Genomic DNA, 23,233 nt, shown 5'->3' on the forward strand with positions numbered 1-23,233 from the left:
TCTCATTCATGATTGAAATTCAATTACTCTCCCACAGGTCCCAAACGATTACATGGTAAATGCTGTTTATGGCTTTGTCCCTGAAACTATATAAAAACAATGTGCTTTTGAATGACTCCCAAAAAACCCATTGCATTGCATAGTTTATTAATTAAGTGCCTCAGGTTTGAAGCATGCACAATGCCTTGGTGTGCAGCAAGGGGTGCTGGAGGTCACTACAATGTTGTTGTAGCAGATTTAGTCAAACCCCAGTGGACCGCTAGTCAAGAACACACAATGGTTTAATTTTGTAGTCTAGACTTTAAAATACCTGAGTTTCTCATGAGAATGAAAGCCATCTTTAACAAAAGAATATAATCTTCTCAGGAAACAAATGATGGTGCCAAGCCAAAGTGAAGTTAAGGTGCCAATTACTATCATGGCATTGCACTGCAGTGCAAAACATTTTATTCTCAAACACATTTTAACCGCACTCTATTCAAAGGAACAAAATTACTTCTCTATCTGGAATTTTTTACAGCGTATTCATTTCAGGAGTTGAGCAGATTCTAGAATTGAGTGCACACAGGCCTGCCAACACCAGCTCACGCTACAAGGGGTCAGACCTTCCTTGAAACTAGATCTACAAGCAAGTAAGTGGTAGACCAAGATCTTAAGGGATCAAGTGATGAGGACGTTAACCCTCGCTCAACTCATAGGGTGGGGAACTCATGTTACCAAACCCAAGCTCCCATGGAGTTTAACTGAGCCCCATTTCAAAACACGAGTACCACAATGATTTTCCCTGCAGAGCTTAAACTTGTGAAAAGCAGAGGTAATGGTTGTCCACAAAATTCTCACTCTTCACATTCTCAGTGCCATTACTAGGTCTGCAAAGAAACCCATGCTTGCTGCATAACGTCCTCATTAGCTAGGTATTAGGGCTGGTCATCTTGACATCCCCTGGATATGTGTAAGGTGCAGACAGACTTGCCACCACCTGTGTGAGGTGGGAATCAACAAGTCCCAGACTGACTGGTAGACAAGGTAGATGTTGATAGTTTGTTTCTCAGTATGGAGAGTCCAGAAGCAACGCACAGTGCCAGCATGAACAGATCAGCTGTAAATCAGATAGATTTGCTAAAGTTGTAATAACATATTTTGTTGAAATCATGCATATTTCAAATATGTATCAGTGTTATTTGAGAGTTTGTAAATCATTGGATTTTTGTCATCACGAGAGGTGGTGACAAAAGGTGGTTAAATAGACTTGAGAAACTGTATTGGTAAGACAAGGGACACATGACGCAAGGGACACTCAGATTCTAACCTTTTAATGACCTTATATAGGTTTTATGCCAAGCTTGTGTCTTGTCGTTCACTTGAATTTGGCTGGTTCGTGTGTTACAAATTCACCCAAATAATCCCAACAAACCTCTACTACGCTTGTTTGCATAACAGTGCAACAATTCTCCTCTCTAACATGTCTTTGAACACTTGGATTGCTAAGGCATAGATGGCTATGGGCCAAGTGCTGGCCAATTAATGAGAAAAATGCTACTAGTCACCGAATGGCCTGTGTTAGTCTGTGAAAAATAGCAGTGGTCTTCAAATGACACCATTGCGCATCAGCATTCAGATATGCTAAAAATATGCTGGCTCTCAGAAAATTGCAGGAAAAGGCACACGTGTGGTTTTTGTTGCTATTCTAAAAAACACCATAAGACATTGCAGCAGAATTAAGCCCATCAAGTCTACTCTGCCATTCGATCATGGCATTTCTATTTTTCTCTCTCAACCCCATTCTCCTGCCTTCTCCCCACAACCTTTGACGCCTTTACTAATCAAAAACCTATCCATCTCCACTTTAAAAATACCCGATGACTCTGTAGCAATAAATTCCAGAGATTCACCACCCTCTGGATAAAGACATTCCTCCTCATCTCCATTTTAAAGGTATGAACTTTTTGCACGAGGCAGAGTTGCCAGAATGATTTCACTCTTGTAGGCAACTATCTCTTTAGGAATATAATGATGTACATAAGGCCTTTAATTTAATTTTGGGGATATTTAATGGCACCATTGCAGGACGATTATTCCCAATGTTGCGGAAGTCCAGAACTAGGGGTCACAGTTTAAGGATAAGAGGGAAGTATTTTAGGACCGAGATGAGAAAATCATTTTTTACACAGAGTGGTGAATCTGTGGAATTCTTTGCCACAGAAGGTAGTTGAGGCCAGTTCATTGGCTATATTTAAGAGGGAGTTAGATGTGGCCCTTGTGGCTAAAGGGATCAGGGGGTATGGAGAGAAGGCAGGGATGGGATACTGAGTTGGAGGATCAGCCATGATCATATCGAATGACGGTGCAGGCTCGAAGGGCCGAATGGCCTACTCCTGCACCTATTTTCTATGATTCGATTCAGAACTGCCAAAGAAGGGCAATACTGGATGCCACGTTGTTTTCGGAACAAGAGCAGGAGAGTGGTCTGCTGGGCTCTGCAGGAACAACAGGCTTCCCACTGTCACAGGCCTCATTTCAACCTTTAACCTTCACTCAAAGCACCAGCCATCCCTTCAGTCAAAAGAGCCTCTAGCCGATGACATTGGGGCAGCCCAGAGCTTTAGCCTTGCAAACTCTGAGAAGCACAATAATAACATCAGACATCCTATTGCACCTCCAAACGGATACCAACCAATTGTTCAAACACCTTCCAATACATTGTTCGTAACTTTCACCTACTGGATTGCCGCTGATAACTTACCCCATTCATTTTGTAGGATTTGATACAGAAGGACATCAGAAGGGCAGTTCAAAAATTACATTATGCAGTCGGATGTTATAACCATATAACAATTACAGCACGGAAACAGGCCATCTCGGGCCTACAAGTCCGTGCCGAACAACTTTTTTTCCCTTAGTCCCACCTGCCTGCACTCATACCATAACCCTCCATTCCCTTCTCATCCATATGCCTATCCAATTTATTTTTAAATGATACCAATGAACCTGCCTCCACCACTTCCACTGGGAGCTCATTCCACACCGCTACCACTCTCTGAGTAAAGAAGTTCCCCCTCATACTGTTATTGTCCAAGAGCTTAATTAAGGGTCAATAACATTTACTAATCAAACCTGAAAAGTGATTTTCAATGTTCACCAAAACATGCGTAATATTGTGAATTCGATTTTGTTCTTTGTGTCATAGTCATGCAACACGGAAACGGGCCCTTCAGCCCATCTCATTCATACTGACCAATTCTCTGCCACAGAAGGCAGTGGAGGCCAATTAATTGGATGTTTTCAAGAGAGTTAGATTTAGCTCTTAGGACTATGGGAATCAAGGGATATGGGGAGAAAGCCGGAATGGGTTACTGATTTTGGATGATCAGTTATGATCATATTGAATGGCGGTGCTGGCTTGAAGGGCCAAATGGCCTACTCCTGCACCTATTTTCTATGTTTCTATGCGCATCTAAGCTAATCGCATTTGCACACATACTAAGTCATAGATTTCAATACACAATCAAAATGGCTGGTATTTAACCTACAAATGGCAATCTTTGTCACAACGTATTATAGTAATTTTTATTTTCCCACCTGAAAAGTTCCACTTGGATTGATGTTGATACTTGCATGAACCCACTGATCCCCTTGGTTGCCGGACATACTCCAGATTAGATTTTCGGTTATGGTCGATCCTTTGAATCGTAGGAAAAGTTTCAAAGTACCTAGAAAGCAACAGCACAAAGAAGAATTGATGTAGAGCAGACTTCTTATAGGTCCTGATCCAAGAGTTTCTTCAAGTGGAACAGTTGCAACAGACTGGTAGAATACTCTTAATTATTTATTCTCAAAACTCAAGTGCAGATGCACGGCCAAGAGTATAACAAGAACATAGAAGGTAGACTGTAATTCTCAGCACCACCCATGACCTTATTATGGAACGCACAAGATCAAACTTATTCAGTCTGATTTAAGGCACATCCAATTAGATACACAGACTTGTAGAAGTTTGCAAACAAATTGAAAACAAATTGGTTTCAGGCAAATTCACCACAAACTTACAAAACCAAAATACTGCAGATACTCTGAATCTGAAGTAAAAAGACAAAATGCTGGAAATGCTCAGCAGATAAGGCAGCATCTGTGGAGAGAGAAACATAGATAACATTTCAGGTCGATGACCTTTCACCAGAATGAATTCATCAGCCTGAAAAATTAATTCTATTTCTCTTACAATGTTACCTCACCCGCTGAGGTAACGTTGCTAACATTTCTGGCATTTCCCCTTTTTATTTATTAAAAACCTATGGAAATGTAAAAAAATATAGTAGGACAGCTAGAAAGTGAAATAGCTATTGGCAACTCATGTTGGCTTGGTGTCATCATACTGGTACGAGAACTATAGAATGCTTCATGACTTCCGTTAGAGAATAATGTTCCAATTAGTAGGTTAACAAAATGACTTTACAGAAATTGTGTTACTTTCCTTACATAAGTCATTTCAGGTACAGATTTGCTGACTGATATTTTCAATCAGATTTTCTATCAGTAAAGCCGGTCGGCTTTGGAAATAAAACTCAAAACTGTCACCTTTTCAATTGTTCATGATATATGGAAGTCATTGGAAAAACTGGCATTTGTTACCAATTCCTAATGGCTCCTGAACTGAAGAGGCACATTGGTGGATCACAAATGGATCAGGCAAGGCGAGGATAAAACATTTCCTTCCCTGAAGGACACTAGTGAATCAGATGAGTTTTTATAATAATTCAGTATTCATGTTTATCGTTACTGATGCTGGCTTGTTAAAATCCATATTTATTTAATCACTTGAAATTAAACTCTTCAGCTGCCAAGGTAGATTTTTGGATTTAGGTTTATGTTTTTATTGTCACTTGTACCGAGGCTATGTTTTGCATGCTAGCCAAATAGATCAGATATACCTGATATAAATTCAATCATGTCAAATCAGGTACAATAGGTAGAGCAGAATTTAGTTCTCAGCATTGTAGTGCGTCAGTTCCATAGACAAAGTCCAATGTCCACAATCGGGTAGAGGTGAATCGGATAGTACCCAAACTTATGTAAGGACCATTCAGAAGCCTAATAACAGAGGGGAACAAGCTTTTAACTTTTAATAATATTCTGTGTTCCTGAGTCTGGAAGGGCATGTTTTCATGTTTCTGTACCTTCTGCCATATGAGCAGGGGGTAGTAGGAATGACCAGGGTGGGACACATTTGGCTGCTTTTTGGAGACAGTATTGTTTCGATGGAGTCAAGAGTTGGAAGTCCGGTCCAGACTCTGCAGTAAGAGTAATTGGAGATTCTTGTGATTCAGCCCATTCACAATGGTGCCTTCTGCAAAGTTGTGGATGGTGTTAAAGCCAAAGTAGGCCATACAATCATGAGTGTATAGGGTGGAGAGCAGGGACTGAGAACGCATCAATGTGAGGATTTATTGAATTATTAAACGGGAGATTTTGTCATCTACCCTCACCGATTGTGGTCTGCTGATCTAAACTCATGTTTCTAGGTCAACTGTCAGGAACTTTGGTAAGTCATCTAGTAGCTAAATTATGAAACGATTATAAACTGATAATATCACAAGATCATAAGTGAAGGAGCAGAATTAGGCCATTCGGCCCATCAAGTCTACTCCGCCATTCAATTATGGCTGATCTATCTCTCCCTCCTAACCCCAGTCTCCTGCCTTCTCCCCATAACCTTTGACAACTGTACTAATCATGAATCTATCTATCTCTGATTAAATATATCCACTGACTTGACCTCCACAGCCTTCTGTGGCATTGTGACAGAAATACAGGTATTCATACTGTGAAAGAAGAAATTGGGCAAGTTATTTTCCTTTTGTTGAAACATGGCTGATGATCTCAAACCCTATGGTGCAGCTGATTTGGAATAGGGCAGCATATCATTCTTTGCATCTGCAAAGATTCCTACCTGAGAACAAATGTGAGTTTATGGATCATTTGCAGCTGACTTCATGTTGTCTTTGTCCTTTACATGGGAAAGGTAACTAGGACCTGAATTTCACAGCTTAGTGAACAAAACTGCTTCCAACTCTTCTCTTAAATAACATCATCCAATTGCCTTCTGTGTGTTGTCAAGAACCAACTGCACTTTCAGTGAAATATATGGACTAACAGGCAACAGTAAAATATTGTATATGGACTAACAGGCAAACACACATAATCTCACGAGTTTGAAAGAGATTTATTGGTATCTCTCTTCCTTTCAGACACTATTTCTAGGGCCTCTGAGATTTTTATTCTTTGGAGAAAATGTCTACCATTACCTGTAAGTGAGTGAGTGAGTGAGTGAGTGAGTGAGTGAGTGAGTGAGTGAGTGAGTGAGTGAGTGAGTAAGTGAGTGAGTGAGTGAGTAAGTGAATAAGTAAGTAAGTAAGTAAGTAAGTAAGTAAGTAAGTAAGTAAGTAAGTAAGTAAGTAAGTAAGTAAGTAAGTAAGTAAGTAAGTAAGTAAGTAAGTAAGTTTATTGGCCAAGTATTCACATACAAGAAATTTGCCTTGGTGCTCCACCCACAAGTAACAACATGACATACAGTGACAGTTATGAATGACTCAGAAAACACTAAACATTAATAATAATAATAAAAAATTAATGATAAAACACCAGTGATCAAGCATGTGAACCACCAAAATACCAGATCAAAGGGAGTCTACAGATTTTTGGCTGTTGAGTAGAGCAACTACTCGTGGATAAAAACAGTTTTTATGTCTGGCTGTCAGCCTTCCAGATGGAAGTGATTCAAAGAGTTTGTGGCCAGGGTGAGAGGGGTCAGAGATGATCTTGCCCGCTCACTTCCTGGCCCTGGCAGTGCACAGTTCATCAATGGAGGGAAGGTTGCAGCCAATAATCTTCTCAGCTGATCGGACGTTTCACTGCAGCCTCCAGGTGTCATGCTTGGTGGCTGAGCCAAACCAGACCATAATGGAGAAAATGAGAACAGACTCTACGATGGCCATGTAGAATTGGAACATCATTGCCTGTGGCGTAGGAAGTACATCCTCCGTTGTGCCTTTTCGACTGTGGAGTCGATGGTGGCCCCCCATTTAAGGTCCTTGGAGATGATGGTTCCCAGGAACTAAAAAGACTCCACAGATGTGACTGTGGTGTTGTTGATTGTGAGTGGGGTGAGGGGTGGGGGAGCTCTCCTAAAGTCTACAATCAATTCCACTGTCTTAAGAGCATTGAGCTCTAGGTTGTTGCGATGGCACCAGGACGCCAGCTGTGACACTTCCTGTCTGTAGGCAGATTCCTCCCCATCCTGGATCAGTCCAATCAGGGTTGTGTCATCCGCAAACTTGAGAAGCTTGACAGAGGTGTCTGTGGAGGTGCAGTCGTTGGTGTAGAGAGAGTAGAGGAGAGAGTACACAGCCTTGTGATGCTCCTATGCTGAGTGTTTGCGTGTCCAAGATGTGCTTTCCCAGCCTCACATGCTGGTGATCCACCAACAGAGGGGTTCAGGCACAGTCAACTCGGAAAGTTTGGAGTGTAGTAGCTCTGGCACAATGGTGTTGAATGCAGAGCTAAAATCAACAAACAGGATCCTCGCCTAAGTCCCCTGACGGTCCAGGTGCTGTAGGATGAAGTGCAGGCCCAGGTTGACTGCATCATCCACAAATCTATTGGCCAGATTTGCAAACTGCAGAGGATCCAGCAGGGATTTTTGTGATATTTTTTGGCTTGGCCAGCACAAGCCTTTTGAGTGTCTTCATGACTACAGAGGTCAGTGCGACAGGCCTGTAGTCATTAAGACAAGTAATCCTTGCCTTTTTGGATGTGATGTTGTGCAGCCCAGAAGATGTGGGCGATTGGGTGTGAAGTGGTGATTGGAGGGGGGTGGGTGTAGAAGGGCCCAGTCTTTGCAGAATGAGGCCAGGCTGTGAGTGGGTGTGAAGTGTTGGTTGAGGTGGGAAATGGTCCAGTCTTTTCATACTGGAGACTTGCCTTAAGTAGGTATGAAGTGGTGAATGGGAAGGAGAAGGTGCAGGGTTTATTCTTTGTAGACTGGAGTCTGGCTGTGTTGATTGGGGATGGGGGGGAGGGGTTACCAGGGTTATGTTTCTGATTTTCAAATCTGCAGTATAAACTCATTCAGGTCTTTGGTCAGCAGACGATTGTCCAAAGAGCGGGGGGCTTTCCTCTTGTAGCTGGTAATTTCTTGCAAGCCTTTCCAAACTGAAGAAGAGTCACTAGCTGAGAACTTGCTCCTCAACTTCTCAGGGTACCTTTCCTTGGCAGCTCTGATTACTCTTCTCAGCTTGTACTTGGCCTGCCTGTAGAGGTCTGCATCCCCGCTCCTGTCGGCCTCCTCTTTAGACTGTCGGAGCTGTCTGAGTTCTGCAGTAAACCAGGGCTTGTTGATGTTGAACCATGTCTGGGTCTTAGTTGGAATGCAACTGTCCTCGCAAAAGCTGACATATGATGACACAGTGTCCGTATACTCATCGAGGCTTGTGGTTGCTTCCCTGAACACATTCCAATCCGTGAAGTTAAAGCAGGATTGTAGGTTCTCAATGCCCTCGCTTGTCCACCTTTTCGTTGTTCTGACCACAGGCTTAGCGGCTTTTAGTTTCTGCCTGTAGGTCGGAATAAGGTGAACTAGACAATGATCAGAGACCCAGACCCGCCCGGGGAACAGAGCGATATGCGTTCTTGATTGCAGTATAACAGTGGTTAAGTGTTCTCTCCCCTCTGGTGGGGCAGGTAACATGAAGTCTGTATTTTAGAAGGTCACGGCTGAGGTTTGCTTTGTTAAAGTCCCCCAAAACAATGACCATGGAGTCCAGGAAGTCACTCTCTACCCTCATTACCTGGTCAGCGAGTTTGCACCTCACGTACGCAGGCTTGGGGGGGGGGAATGTAAACTACAGCGAGAATAAAGGAGTTAAATTCCCTCGGAGAGTAGAAGGGTTTGCAGTTTATAAAGAGGGATTCTAGGTTGGGAGAGCATAAATTTGGTAGTACCGTGATGTCGCTTCACCAGTCCTGGTTGGTATAGAAGCATATTCCACAGCCTCTTGATTTCCCCGCTGCCTCCACTTTGCGATCCGCTCTGTGAAGTTGGAAGCCAGCCAGTTGCAGCGTGCTGTCCGAGGTCAACTCGCAAAGCCAGGTCGCGGTGAAACACAGGGCAGCAGCTCGAGAGAAGTCCTTGTTTGTCCGATGCAGGAGTTGCAGTTCGTCCACTTTGTTCTTGAGAGAACGTACTTTTGCCAGGAATATGGTCAGGAGTGGTGTATGCGATCCTCGTCGCCAGAGTCGGGTGAGTGCTCCAGAACGCTTCCCACGGGTCCTCCTCCATCTCAAGACCTTGAACGCATCCACAGCCCCGCCGACGAGTATGTCCAAATAATCCAGCAAGTGAGAGAAATCTGGAACGATGTTTGGAGGTACCGTCCTCAATCGTGAAAGTAATCTTTGTAGGATTTTCACAGACGACATAAACGAACAAACACGTACAAAACCACAAGGTTCTGATCTTTGCTCAACCAAACTGAATACAAATCATTGTCATTGTTCTGAGAGGCCAAGCACAAGTGTGTGGACTGTTGATTTTATTTCAATTTGGTGTTACTTCTGAAATCATTGACCTTAAACCATGCACATAAGGTCTCGAAGCCTGCTGTCAGCATGGCCATTGTGAACAAGGTCTTAGTGGAAGAGATGATCAGTCCCATTCAGCCTGGACAAAGGGTTTTTTGTGAAGCAGAAGATTATACCACTCCTAGCAATTTCTAGAAGTCAGCTTTGCCATTCAAGTGCTGCCAAAGTTCATGTTCGATCACGATTGTTATTGGGTCAGAGACGATACTCCTTCATCCTAACTTCTTCTTGAATAAATGAACCCCTGGTGTGAGAGGAACTCATCCAATCATTGGAAAGTTTAGTCAACGAACAAAACTTGATTTAAAAAAATTCTGGAAACCATTATGAATGAATAGTAAATGCTTATCGAGCCAAAGAATCATTCAACAAAGGAACAGGCCCTTTGGCCCAACTCGTCCATGGCGTCCAAGATTCCTCATCTAAGCTTACCTCATTTGCCCATAACTTTCTAAACGTTTCCTATCTTTGTTTGAAAAAGTAACCCTTCAGGACCTATTAATTCCTGCTTCTCTTAATTTAAACCCATGCCCTTTTGTTCTTGATGCTCTTATCCTGGGGAAAAGACTAGGTGCATTCACCCTCTCAGTTCTCTTCATGATTTTATACACCTCTACAAGGTCATCCATCAACCTCCTGTGCTCCCAGGTATAAAGTCCTAGCCTTTCCTACCTCTCCCTTTTGTCAGGCCCTTGAGTCCTGGCAACATCCTTGTAAATCTTCTGTCACTGTTTCCAGCTTAATGACATCCTTCCTATAGCAATCCTTCCTATAGCTGAACACAATACTCCAGAAGGGTATTGTGAAGAAGGGTCTCGACCCAAAACATCACCTATTTCCTTCGCTCTATATTGTCTACATCACCCACTGAGTTTCTCCACCATTTTTGTCTACCTTCGATTTTCCAGCATCTGCAGTTCCTTCTTAAACAATACTCCAAATATAGCCTCACCAGCATCTTGTATATAACTATAACATCATGTTCCATCTTCTATACTTACAGTAATTCCCAAACTGATGAAGGCTTGTGTGTTAAAAGCCTTCTTCCTCAACCTATCTACCAGTCATGACATTTTATATGAAGTATGTAGAACTGTGTACCTGTACTCCTATATCCCTCGGCTCTCCAAAACTTCCCTGGGCTCTACTGTTCACTGTGAACCAGAAATAGTGGATGCATTAGTGATAATTTTTCAAAACTCTTTACATTCTGGAGTAGTTCCTGAGGATTGGAGGGTAGCTAATGTTACCCCACCACTTTTTAAAAAGGGAGGGAGAGAGAAAACGGGGAATTACAGACCAGTTAGTCTAACGTCGGTAGTGGGGAAACTGCTAGAATCAGTTATTAAAGATGGGATAGCAGCACATTTGGAAAGCGGTGAAATCATTGGACAAAGTCAGCATGGATTTATGAAAGGTAAATCATGTCTGACGAATCTTATAGAATTTTTCGAGGATGTAACTAGTAGAGTGGATAAGGGAGAACCAGTGGATGTGTTGTATCTGGACTTTCAGAAGGCTTTCGAGAAGGTCCCACATATGAGATTAGTATACAAACTTAAAGCACAGTATTGGGGGTTCAGTATTGATGTGGATAGAGAACTGGCTGGCAAACAGGAAGCAAAGAGTGGGAGTAAACGGGACCTATTCACAATGGCAGGCAGTGACTAGTGGGGTACCGCAAGGCTCAGTGCTGGGACCCCAGCTATTTACGATATATATTAATGATTTGGACCAGGGAATTGAATGCAACATCTCCAAATTTGCAGATGACACAAAGCTGGGGGGCAGTGTTTGCTGTGAGGAGGATGCTAGGAGGCTGCAAGGTGACTTGGATAGGCTGGGTGAGTGGGCAAATGCATGGCAGATGCAGTATAATGTGGATAAATGTGAGGTTATCCACTTTGGTGGCAAAAACAGGAAAGTAGACTATTATCTGAATGGTGGCCGATTAGGAAAGGGGGAGATGCAACGAGACCTGGGTATCATGGTACACCAGTCATTAAAAGTAGGCATGCAGGTGCAGCAGGCAGTGAAGAAGGCGAATGGTATGTTAGCATTCATAGCAAAAGGATTTGAGTATAGGAGCAGAGAGGTTCTACTGCAGTTGTACAGGGTCTTGGTGAGACCACACCTGGAGTATTGCGTACAGTTTTGGTCTCCTAATCTGAGGAAGGACATTCTTGCCACAGAGGGAGTACAGAGAAGGTTCACCAGACTGATTCCTGGGATGTCAGGACTTTCATGTGAAGAAAGACTGGATAGACTCGGTTTGTACTCGCTAGAATTTAGAAGATTGAGGGGGGATCTTATAGAAACTTACAAAATTCTTAAGGGGTTGGACAGGCTAGATGCAGGAAGATTGTTCCCGATGTTTGGGAAGTCCAGAACAAGGGGTCACAGCTTAAGGATAAGGGGGAAATCTTTTAGGACCGAGATGAGGAAACATTTTTCACACAGAGGGTGGTGAATCTCTGGAATTCTCTGCCACAGAAGGTAGTTGAGGCCAGTTCATTGGCTATATTTAAGAGGGTTAGATGTGGCCCTTGTGGCTAAAGGGATCAGGGGGGATGGAAAGAAGGCAGGTACAGGATACTGAGTTGGATGATCAGCCATGATCATATTGAATGGCGGTGCAGGATCGAAGGGCAGAATGGCCTACTCCTGCACCTATTTTCTATGTTTCTATGTTTCTATGAAGGTTCTGCCCTGGTTTGACTTTCCAAATTGCCACACCTCACCTTTATCTGAATTAAACTCCACTAGCCATTCTTCGCCAACTTGCCCAGCTGACCAAGATTCCATTGTAATTTTTGATAACCATCTTCACTGTCTATGATATAATCTACTTTACTGTCTTGTACATTTTCATCCATATTATTGATATAGATGATAAGCAGCTATGGGTCGAGCACCAATCCCTGAGGCACACCACTAGGCACAGGCATCCAGTCCAAATAAAAAATTTGACCACCACTTTGTGCATCCTTCCATGGAGCCAATGCCAGTGGCTAGCTCTCCCTTGATCCCATACGATTTAACGTTCCAGAACAGCCTCCCACGCAAAAGCTTTGCTGAAGTCCATACGGACTATGTCCAGTGCACTGCTCTCATCACCTTCTCATTTACTTCAAAAGTATCTAAACGGGTATACTTGATTTTGAGGGGAATGGTCACAGGGGATTCCTGCACTCTTTGCCTGCTCCCTTCCCTGATGGTCACCCTACCTCAGTATAACTCCTATCTGTGACTCTCTCATTCTCCTCGATGATCCTGAGGCCGCCCAGCCACAACTCCAGTTTCCTCACTCGGTCACTCAGGTGCTGTAGCTGGTACGCACTTCCCATTGGTGTAGTCCACAGGTACACTGGAAGCTTTCCTGATTCCCCACATCCTGCAGGAGGAGCATACCAGTATCCTGACTGATATGATTACTGCACTAAGATTATAAGATTGTACTAAGACTAAGATTGTATTAAAAAAACTCCATACCTTTCCACTTCTTGCCATCACTCTCTGTTCAGCCTTCTTGCCAAAGCCTCGCGAGCCAAAGCCTCAGCCCTTACCCTCAAACACAGCACCTGCACCACAACACAGCCTCTCCCAATAGGCCTTCCTTCCTTTTATGCATTACTAGGAGCAGTTTCTCTGCTTTTTAAATATCCCGTGCTTCTCCTCCTCAGCTGCTCACTCGCAAGTGAAACTCGTAACTGCTGGCCTCGCCGGTGGTGCCACATGCCCACAAATTAAAATAAAGTGAACAATCAATGGCATGGGCACGTTGGGCCGAAGAGCCTGTTTGCATGTTGTGACTCTGTATGGGAAGAATGTCATGACTGAATCCTCGGAGAGAGACTTTGACTAGAGGGGCTAAATGGCCTTTCCAGTCCTCTGTTGAGTAACCTTACATGCTCCTAGACACAAAACGCTTGAATAACACAGCAGGTCAGCCAACATCTCTGGAGAAAAAGAATAGGTGACATTGCGGATCGAGACCTTTCTTCAGACTGAGAGTCTCTTCGGTGTAAACCAGTATCTGCATTTCCTTCCAACAAACCATATAACCATATAACAATAACAGCACAGAAACAGGTCATCCCGGCCCTTCATGTCCGTGCCGAACACTTATTTTCCCCTAGTCCCATCTACCTGAACTCAGACCATAACCCTCCATTCCTTTCCTGTCCATATACCTATCGAATTTATTTTTAAATGATAAAATCGACCTGCCCACCACTTCCACTGGAAGCTCATTCCACACAGTTACCATTCTCTGAGTAAAGAAGTCTCCCTCATGTTACCCCTAAACTTCTGTCCCTTAATTCTGAAGTCATGTCCTCTTGTTTGAATCTTCCCTACTCTCAATGGGAAAAGCTTATCCACGTCAATTCTGTCATTTTAAGGACCTCTATCAAGTCCCCCCTTAACCTTCTGCGCTCCAAAGAATAAAGACCTAACTTTTTCAACCTTATATGCTGCTTGGAGTACCAAAGCACCAATGACATGAGCTAAGGCGCAGACTTCCAGCTCACATTACCACTTACATGAGCAGATTGAATATGATACACGAGCTTGGGGGGGCACGATTTTTGGAAATGGATTTCCATGTCTGTATGGCGTAGAAATTGATTGTTAACAAGAGCCATGTTTACTTGACAGAATTACTGACTTAGCCCTCCCAGAACTAAAGATAACATACTACTTGTCCACCCACTGTCCTATTCTGCATGTGTCTGCCTGCAGTAATTTGGTTGCTGCTTGTCTTTTCCTTGACAAATTGATTAGTATGCCAAAGTTGGTGTCAGCGACAATATTGCTTTTCAGAATAATATCCATCAAATTATAATAAAGATGAGAAGCCAAGTGCATCTCTCTGAAGGATTCCTGTGAACATGTTGTCATACGGAGATAAACACTTCATGTTTGTGTCCTCCAAGGAAGTCATTTAATTATCACAACAGTTGAAAAATCTGGCCATAGATCCTAAGAGTGATACATTTGAACCCCACTATTGCTGTCTGTTCACTATGACTTTGGTATCATTAATAAAAGGAACTTAGTTATTTTTGAGAGTCATAGTCAAACATTGTGGAAACAGGCCTTTGGAAACTCCACATGAGATTAAGATTAAAGTTGAATGCCACAAATAAACATTTGTAATATCCAATGAATTTTGACATTTTTCTAGGGAAATGACAATTAATGTCTACACAATTAGTTTTGTGTAGGGCAGAGAGATCATAATACATCAATTATGGCCTAATATACTGTACGATTCAGGTTTCAATTATATCACTGCAACATGCTGTCACATTTCAGAGTCTGAGCAAGTGAGAATAGTTGGTCCAACTTGCCCACACTAGTCCACATGTCTCTTCTACACTAGTCCTACCTGCCTGCATTTGGCCCAATAATCCTTCTAAACCTGTCCCATCCATGTACCTGTCTAAATGTTTCTCAAGCTCATAAAAGGTCGACTAATCCAACACTATCTTGATATAGATGCTGTATGAATGTTATATGTAATGATTCTAGGCCCAAGTGTTGTGGCTGTGATGGTGAAGTATTAGCATAATTGTCTTTACTTCACAGAACTGCACCAGCTTTTTGACCAACACTTGTGCAGTTAAATGCAGAAATTCTGCAGTTGACACCTGGAAATCTCTGCTCGACCATGTGGAGCACTGTTGTGGCCCTCTGTGACACTTATTGTTGAAAATAAACGGTCTGTGGAGAACTGCAGAGAATTACCAACTATTCTCACTTGCTCAGACTCTGAAATGTGCCAGTATGTTGCAGAGATAAAATTGAAACCTCAATTGTGTATTAAGCCAAAATTGCTGTATAATGATCTCTCTGCCCTACACAAAACTAATTTTGTAACCTCATATTTCGCTTGGACAGTTTACACCCCAGCGGTATGAACATTGCCTTCTCGAACTTCAAGTAACCCTTGCTTTTCCTCTCTCTCCATCCCTCCCCCTTCCCATTTCTCCGACCAATATTTCTGTCTCCGACTACATTTTATCTCTGTTTGCTTCGATGTTTATCTTCTCCCAGCTAACAATGATCTATTCTTCATGTTCCTTGATCTCCATTCCCATTGCCCTGTTTGCACACCTTACATTTCCTTATCCATGTATCTCCCTCTCCCCTGACATCAGTTTGAAGAAGGGTCTCAACCCAATATGTCACCCATTCCTTCTCTCTCGAGATGCTGCCTGTCCCGCTGAGTTACTCCAGCATTTTGTATCCATCTTCGGTTTAAACCAGCATCTGCACTTCCTCCGACACTAATTTTGTTGATATTAATTGTTATTTCTCAAAAAAAATGTCAACATTCCATGGATCTTAAAGATGTTATTTGTGACATTCAACTTTAATCTTAATCTCATGTGGAGCTTCCAAACTTTTTACTTGGTGCTATGCAACTCTGATTTTCTTAAGTCCCTGTCCCACTTAGGCGATTTGTTTGGCGACTACAGGCAACTAGGCTGTTTTCACATATGGGTGACGCCTACATGATGTGAGTAGTCTTCTCAAGTCGCCTAAAGAGTCGTAATGATTTTCTAGTTGCCGCTGGATTTTGAAATGTTCAAAACATTTCGGCGACTGTGGGCTTGACATAGCTTGTCTTCTCCTGCCGTAGGTGCTGTCGGAGGTTGTCGCCAGGATTATGCAGGTTATCCCCAGGTGACGTTGGTTGTTGTCAGGTGCTGACTTCGGTGAATACCATGGGCGACTACCTACATCAACCGGCGACAGATACCGGCGACTGAATTGTCTTCATTTGTCGCCGACAGGGTCGCTGCTCGTCGTAGCTTATCGCGGGTGGACGTAGGTTGACTTTGGTTGTCGTAGGTTGTTGCTTGTGTGGTCAAGTCAACTTTATTTGTCACATACACATACAAGATGTGCAGTGAAATGGTCATAGGTTGTTGTTGGTGTGGTCGTAGGTGGATGTCCAAAGTCACGACGATTGGGTCACCGGTTGTCGATAGCTTGCCATAGCTTGACATCGACTAGGTGGTAGGTTGTCGTAGACATTGTCGTGGGGGGGGGGGGGGGTCCAGTCGCCGTTTTATCGGCGACCTGCTATGACTGTGACAGTCACCGGCAGTCGCCGAAAAAGTCACTAAGTGGGACAGGCCCTTTACTGTTTGGTTTTGTCGTCTGTGAGCGTTCCTGCATGTGATTGGCTTTCAATCTATTTGATGAGATCGCTTTTATTGGCAGTGGGTCCACTAGACCCGATGTTTGTCGGCAACTAGGATTAGGAAAGGTTCATGGATCACAAGGGCAGCACAATGGTGCAGCAGTGGAGTTGCTACCTTACAGCGCCTTAGTCCTGGGTTCGATCCTGACTACGGGTGCCGTCTGTATGGAGTTACTATGTTCTCCCTGTGACTTGCGTGGGTTTTCTCTAGGTCTGGCTTCCTCCCACACTCCACAGCTGTGCAGGTTTGTAGGTAAATTGTCCCTACTATGTAGGATAGTGCTAGTGTATGGGGTCGCTGGTCGTTGTATATCCATTATTTAAGTAGCATCCCCAAAATCCAGGCACTCGTAGACTTTCAGGATCTGTTGGAAAACCCCCCCCTCCCCCACTCCCCCCAACGAAAACAACGATAAAGGAAACAGGCCATTGTTAGCTGTTTGTTGGTTGAAAATGAGAAGTTAGTGTGAGGGAGAGATAGAGAGAGAGAGATGGAATGCCGGGTCTACTCGAAGTGAGAGAAATCAATATTCATGCCACTGGGCTGTAAGCTGCCCAAGCAAAATATGAGATGCTGTTCCTCCACTTTGCGTTTAGCCTCACTCTGACAATGGAGGAGACCTAGGATAGAAAGGCCTGTGTAGGAATGGGAAAGAGTATTAAAGTGTCCAGCAACCGGGACATCAGGTCGGTTCAGGCAGGCTGAGCGAAAGTGTTCCGCGAAACAATTGCCCAGACTACGTTTGGTCTCGCCAATGTATAAGAGTCATCAGTTCATTTCCCTTTCACGGGTGATGCCTGGCCCACTGAGTTCATGCAGCAGTTTGATTTTTGCTCAAGATTCCAGCATTTGTAGTCTCTGTGTGGCCACATTTGTTTTGGTTGCCCACGTTTACTATTCCAGGCAAAATTGGTGGAAATAATTCCACTGTTCCTCAGTGAACTGAGTAATTGCAACTGCAGTAAAGACAGCCTGAGAGTTTATTTCATGTTATGTTGCAAAGGAAAGGTATGTTTTAGGTCCTTTTTAGTTTAAAGGCTTTCAGCATGTAATCTACAGCAAACCATGTCATCGTGCCACTTGTTTAATGACAGATGGTTGGAATAACGTAGAGCCACTTTCAGCCTATTCAAATTGAAGTGCTTCGATCTGCCCTCCTTTAACATAACCCGAAGAGAGAAGAGGAAAGGTGAAGGCACTCCCACAATACTACATGATAGAGGTTCCCATGACATAGATTCAGTATTGCTGAAGGAAGGTTGAAGTTTTCCAAGACAGCCAAGCATTTGATTTGGAGGAGAACCTGCAGGTGGTGTCATCTTTAAGTTACTGCTGCCCTTGTCCGTTTCAATCATGGGTTTGGAGGTCACTGTTGGAATAGCCTTGGCGAGTGCATTTTGTAGATGGTACATACAAGAGATGGGATGTGGTAGCAATGGAGGGAGTGAATGTTCAGGAGGAGGTGGTGATCATAGGCTGCTTAGTGCTCGATGCTGTGGAGCTTATTGAGTTTTGTTGTGTCATCCGGGCAGGTGGAGAGTGCTCCATCATGTGCTTGACTAGTGTCTTGTGGATGATGGAATAACTTCTAGACCTCAATAGCATATCCAGTCTTTTGAAATCACTGCAATTATGCGGTTGTTCCAGCTAGGTTTCTAAGCAATGCTGATTCTCAGGTTATTGAGGGGGGGGGGGGGGGGGGGGGGGGGGGGGGGGGGCCTGTGATAGTCATGCCATTGAATAATAAAGAGAGGTTATTAAGCTTTCTCTTGTTGAAGATGATAATTACCGGGCACTTCAGTGGCATAAATGTTATCAGCCCAGGCCTGAATATTCTCTGGAATTTCCCACACACACACACAGTTTGTACATTCTGCCTGTGATCGTGTGGGTTTTCTCTGGGTGCACCAATTTCCTCCCACACTCCAAAAAGATTTACAGGTTTCTAGGTTAATTGACTAAGCTGTAAGCTGTAAAATTGTTTGATGAAGAGTTGTGAATGGAAAACAACATTGTACAATCATCAGAGAACAGTCCACTTCTGACTTTACGATGGAAGGGCATTAATGAACAGCTGAAATTGGTTGGGCCTAGGACACTGAGTAATTCCTGCAGTGATGTCCAGTGCTGGGATGGTTGACCTCCAACAAGCACAACCGTTTTTCATAGGTCAAAGTACAACCATAATTATTGGAATACTTTCCCTTGATGCCACCAATTTGAATTGTATCATGACCCCTCCACATCACATTTCGTCAAACGTTGCTTGGTGTCACCTCATCTCTGCAGCTCAGCTCTTGGGGTCCATGTGGGAAAGAACTACAGATGCTGGTTTAAATTCAATGTAGACACAGGATGCTGGAGTAACTCAGCGGGACAGGCAGCATCTCTGGAGAGAAGGAATGGGTGACGTTTCGAGTCGAGACCCTTCTTCAAGGGTCCATGTTTGGACCGAAACTGTGATGAGGTCTGGAGCTAAGACTTACTGGAAAAGTCCACACTGGGCTTCAATGCATACATTATTGGAAAATGGGCAATGTCAACAAGGTCAACAAGATCCTCCATCACTTTGCTGAAGAGTGAGGGTAGACATGGTTGGCACTGAGGCGCAGCGGTAGAGTTGCTGCTTTACATCACCAGAGACCCGGGTTCGATCCTGACAAAAGGCACCGTCTCCAGTTTCCTCCCACATTCCAAAGATGTGCAGGTTTCTAGTTTATTGCCCTCTATAAATTTGCTCCTAGTGTGCAGTGTATGGGCGATCGTTGGTCTAAACCAAACAAAACATATTGGGTAATAACTAGTTGGTCTGGATTTGTTATTATTTTGTGGACATTATGACCAATCAACTCCAGAATTATGTGTATAGTAATAAAGTAATGTCCTGGGTGTAAACATTCCCAACAAAATAATTTGCATGGAAGCCAAACATTCTCGCATTGCCAGAGGAAACTGAGCTGCTGCACCTGTCAAGAGCAAATGTTCAGCGATGAATACCAGGCCAAAACGTAGCAATCACTTTCCTGCCCGCACTTTCCCCTTTGATGGTAGCGAAGCCTCTGTCTCTCTTTTTCCAGGAATGGTCATAAGTGATAGGAGCAGAATTAGGCTATTCAGCCCATCAAGTCTACTCCTCCATTCAGTCATGGCCGATCTATCTCTCGCTCATAACCCAATCCTCTGCCTTCTTTCCATAACCCTTGACATCCGTACTAATCAATACAAAGGGAGAGATTTAATGCAGATTTCAGTGAGAAAATGTGGTTGCTAAATGATGCAGATTGCTAAGGAGAACAGAAGCAGAATGTCAGCAGAAACACAGTCCAGAGAAAATAAATTATTTTTTCATGTTGGCTTTGCAAATACTGTGCATTCAAATTTCTCAGAAACCCACAGCTTATTTTCCTTCTATTTAAGCCAGAAGAAATCTGCATTTGCATTTGCCTGGCCAGATTAAATGCCTTTAAGTCATTGATTCATCAAGGTTGGCTCACACTTATCTTTGCTGTTTTAACATAATTATACATAGGAGCGTGTTGTGCTTCCATCATAGGTCGGGGCATTGAGTAGATGAGTCAGGAATCTGTGTTGCAGCTTTGGTTAGGTTGTATTTGGATGATTATGTGCAGTTATATACATATGTATATGTATATATGTATATATGTGTATGTGTATATGTATATGTATGTATATATAACCATATAACCATATAACAATTACAGCACGGAAACAGGCCATCTCGGCCCTACAAGTCCATGCCGAACAAATTTTTTTCCCCTTAGTCCCACCTGCCTGCACTCGTACCATAACCCTCCATTCCCTTCTCATCCATATGCCTATCCAATTTATTTTTAAATGATACCAATGAACCTGCCTCCACCACTTCCACTGGGAGCTCATTCCACACCGCCACCACTCTCTGCGTAAAGAAGTTCCCCCTCATATTACCCCTAAACTTCTGTCCCTTAATTCTGAAGTCATGTCCTCTTGTTTGAATCTTCCCTATTCTCAAAGGGAAAAGCTTGTCCACATCAACTCTGTCTATCCCTCTCATCATTTTAAAGACCTCTATCAGGTCCCCCCTTAACCTTCTGCGCTCCAGAGAATAAAGACCTAACTTATTCAACCTATCTCTGTAACTTAGTTGTTGAAACCCAGGCAACATTCTAGTAAATCTAGTAAATAGTAAATGTGTATATTGATTTTAGAAAAAACGCTACCATGTATCGCTGTGAATTTTGGCCATCTTACTCACAGTCCTCCAACCGTCTGAAGAAGAGTCTCAACCTAAAATGTCATCTATCCATGTCCTCCAAACCCATGGACTTACTCTGGCACTTTCTTTTTTTTTTGTAAACCAGCACCTACAATTTCTTGTGTCTTTAACTATAAGGAGGGATAGGAGGGAGAGATAGATTAGTCATGAATGAATGGCAGAGTAGACTTGATGGGCGGAATAGTCTAATTCTGCTCCCATTCCTTATGACCTTATAAGGAAAGGTTGAATAAAGTTGGATTGTTTTTTTCTGGAGCTTTGGAGGCTAGATAGAAGTTTACGAATTCACGAGAAGCATAAATAGGGTAGGCTTTCAGAACCTATTGCCCAGGGTGCAAATGTCAAAGACAAGAAGATATAGCTTTAAGGTGAGAGAGGCAAAGTATGAAGGATATGTGTGGGGCAAGATAGTGATAGGCACCTGGAATGCGCTACCAGGTGTGGCTGTGGAGGCAGATAAGAGGCCTTTATAGAGGCAGATAAGTGGCATTTAACAGGCCTTTAAATGGGTCCATGGATATGCAGTGGAGCGATCACACGCAGGCACGATTACTTTAAATTGGCATTATGTTCGGCACAGACATTATGGACATCCTGTCACTGTGCTATACTGTTCGACGTACTAAACCTAGAACATAGTTCTATTGCACCCCTTAGCAACCATGTGTAACATTAATTCTATTGATGTGATTTGATTTGTTCGGCCTCAGATAATATTAGTTATGGTCCCACATTATGTTAATTTCAAGGTGATTACAATATTTACCTGATCATTATCTATTTTTTTACATAACTTCAGTGCAGAAAACAAATGGTCTTATTTGCACTTGGAACTGATATTTCATATGAACAGAGATAATTAATCACAAAGGAGGAAATTCAGCATTTTTGTTTCCAAGAGGTGGAGCCATAATGGGTAGATTATTTAATACTGAAGATGCGCTGCTTTCAAATCACATCAGACAATGATGTTGTGCACACAAAGAGCAGCTTGTGCTGTACCCAAAGGATTTTGTTTTCTGCCCGCCTGCTATCAGATTAACAGCTGTTGCGGGCTCAGTTCCTGGATAGTTCCAAATGTCAAATGAGCTGGCTGTGAAAAGCCGAGGCAGATTCTGCTGAGAGAGAGAAATAAGTGGGAGAGAGCCAAGGTGATGTTTATATTTATGATTGTGGGGTTGTTCGTCCTATTCATTTATTTACTTCAATCCTATTCGCTAGGATCAAGTGGACTTTCTTTAACAAGAAGATTTGAGTATAGGAGTAAAGAGGTCCTTCTGCAGTTGTACGGGGCCCTGGTGAGACCACATCTGGAGTATTGTGTGCAGTTTTGGTCTCCTAATTTGAGGAAGGACATTCTTGTTATTGAGGCAGTGCAGCGTATGTTCACAAGGTTCATCCCCGGGATGGAGGGATTGTCATATGAGGAAAGATTGGAAAGACTGGGATTGTTTTCACTGGAATTAAGAAGGATGAGAGGATATCTTACAGAAACATATACAATTATAAAAGGACTGGACAAGCTAGATGCAGAAAAAATATTCTCAATGTTGGGGGAGTCCAGAACCCGGAGCCACAGTCTAAGAATAAAGGGGACGCCATTTAAAAGTGAGATGAGAAAAAACGTTTTCTCCCAGAGAGTTGGGCATTTGTGGAATTCTCTGCCATAGAAGGCAGCAGAGGCCAATTCACTGGATGAATTTAAAAGAGTTAGATAGAGCTCTAGTGGCTAGTGGAATAAAGGCATATGGGGAGGAAGCAGGCACGGGTTACAGATTGTGGATGATCAGCCATGACCACAATGAATGGTGGTGCAGGCTTGAAGGGCCAAATGGCCTCTTGCACCTATTTTCTATGTTTCTCTGATCGAAATATCAATTACCAGTGGGAATGGCTTTAAGGCGAGAGGGGCAAAGTTTAAAGGAGATGCATGGAGCAAGTTTTTCTACATAGAAGGTGGTGAGTGCCTGGCAGGTGCTGTCAGGGGTGGTGGTGGAGGCAAAAACAATAGTGGCATTTATGAGGCTTATGGATATGTGCATGGATATGCAGGGAATGGGGGGATATGAACACGTAGATATGATTGGTCTTGGCATCATCTTCA

At 43.1% G+C, this 23,233-nt stretch overlaps 1 protein-coding gene across 1 annotated transcript in view; it reads right to left on the bottom strand.

The window, feature by feature from the left end:
• The window catches only part of mdga2a (MAM domain containing glycosylphosphatidylinositol anchor 2a), an 845,563-nt gene that overhangs the window by 24,244 nt on the left and 798,086 nt on the right, over positions 1-23,233 (bottom strand). The window contains exon 15 of the mRNA XM_055640389.1: positions 3,580-3,710. Within this exon, the coding sequence (XP_055496364.1) occupies positions 3,580-3,710 (131 nt within the window). The remainder of the gene's footprint in view (positions 1-3,579; positions 3,711-23,233) is intronic.

Source organism: Leucoraja erinacea, chromosome 9 (assembly GCF_028641065.1).
Source record: "Leucoraja erinacea ecotype New England chromosome 9, Leri_hhj_1, whole genome shotgun sequence".
In the NCBI taxonomy this organism is placed as follows: domain Eukaryota; kingdom Metazoa; phylum Chordata; class Chondrichthyes; order Rajiformes; family Rajidae; genus Leucoraja; species Leucoraja erinaceus.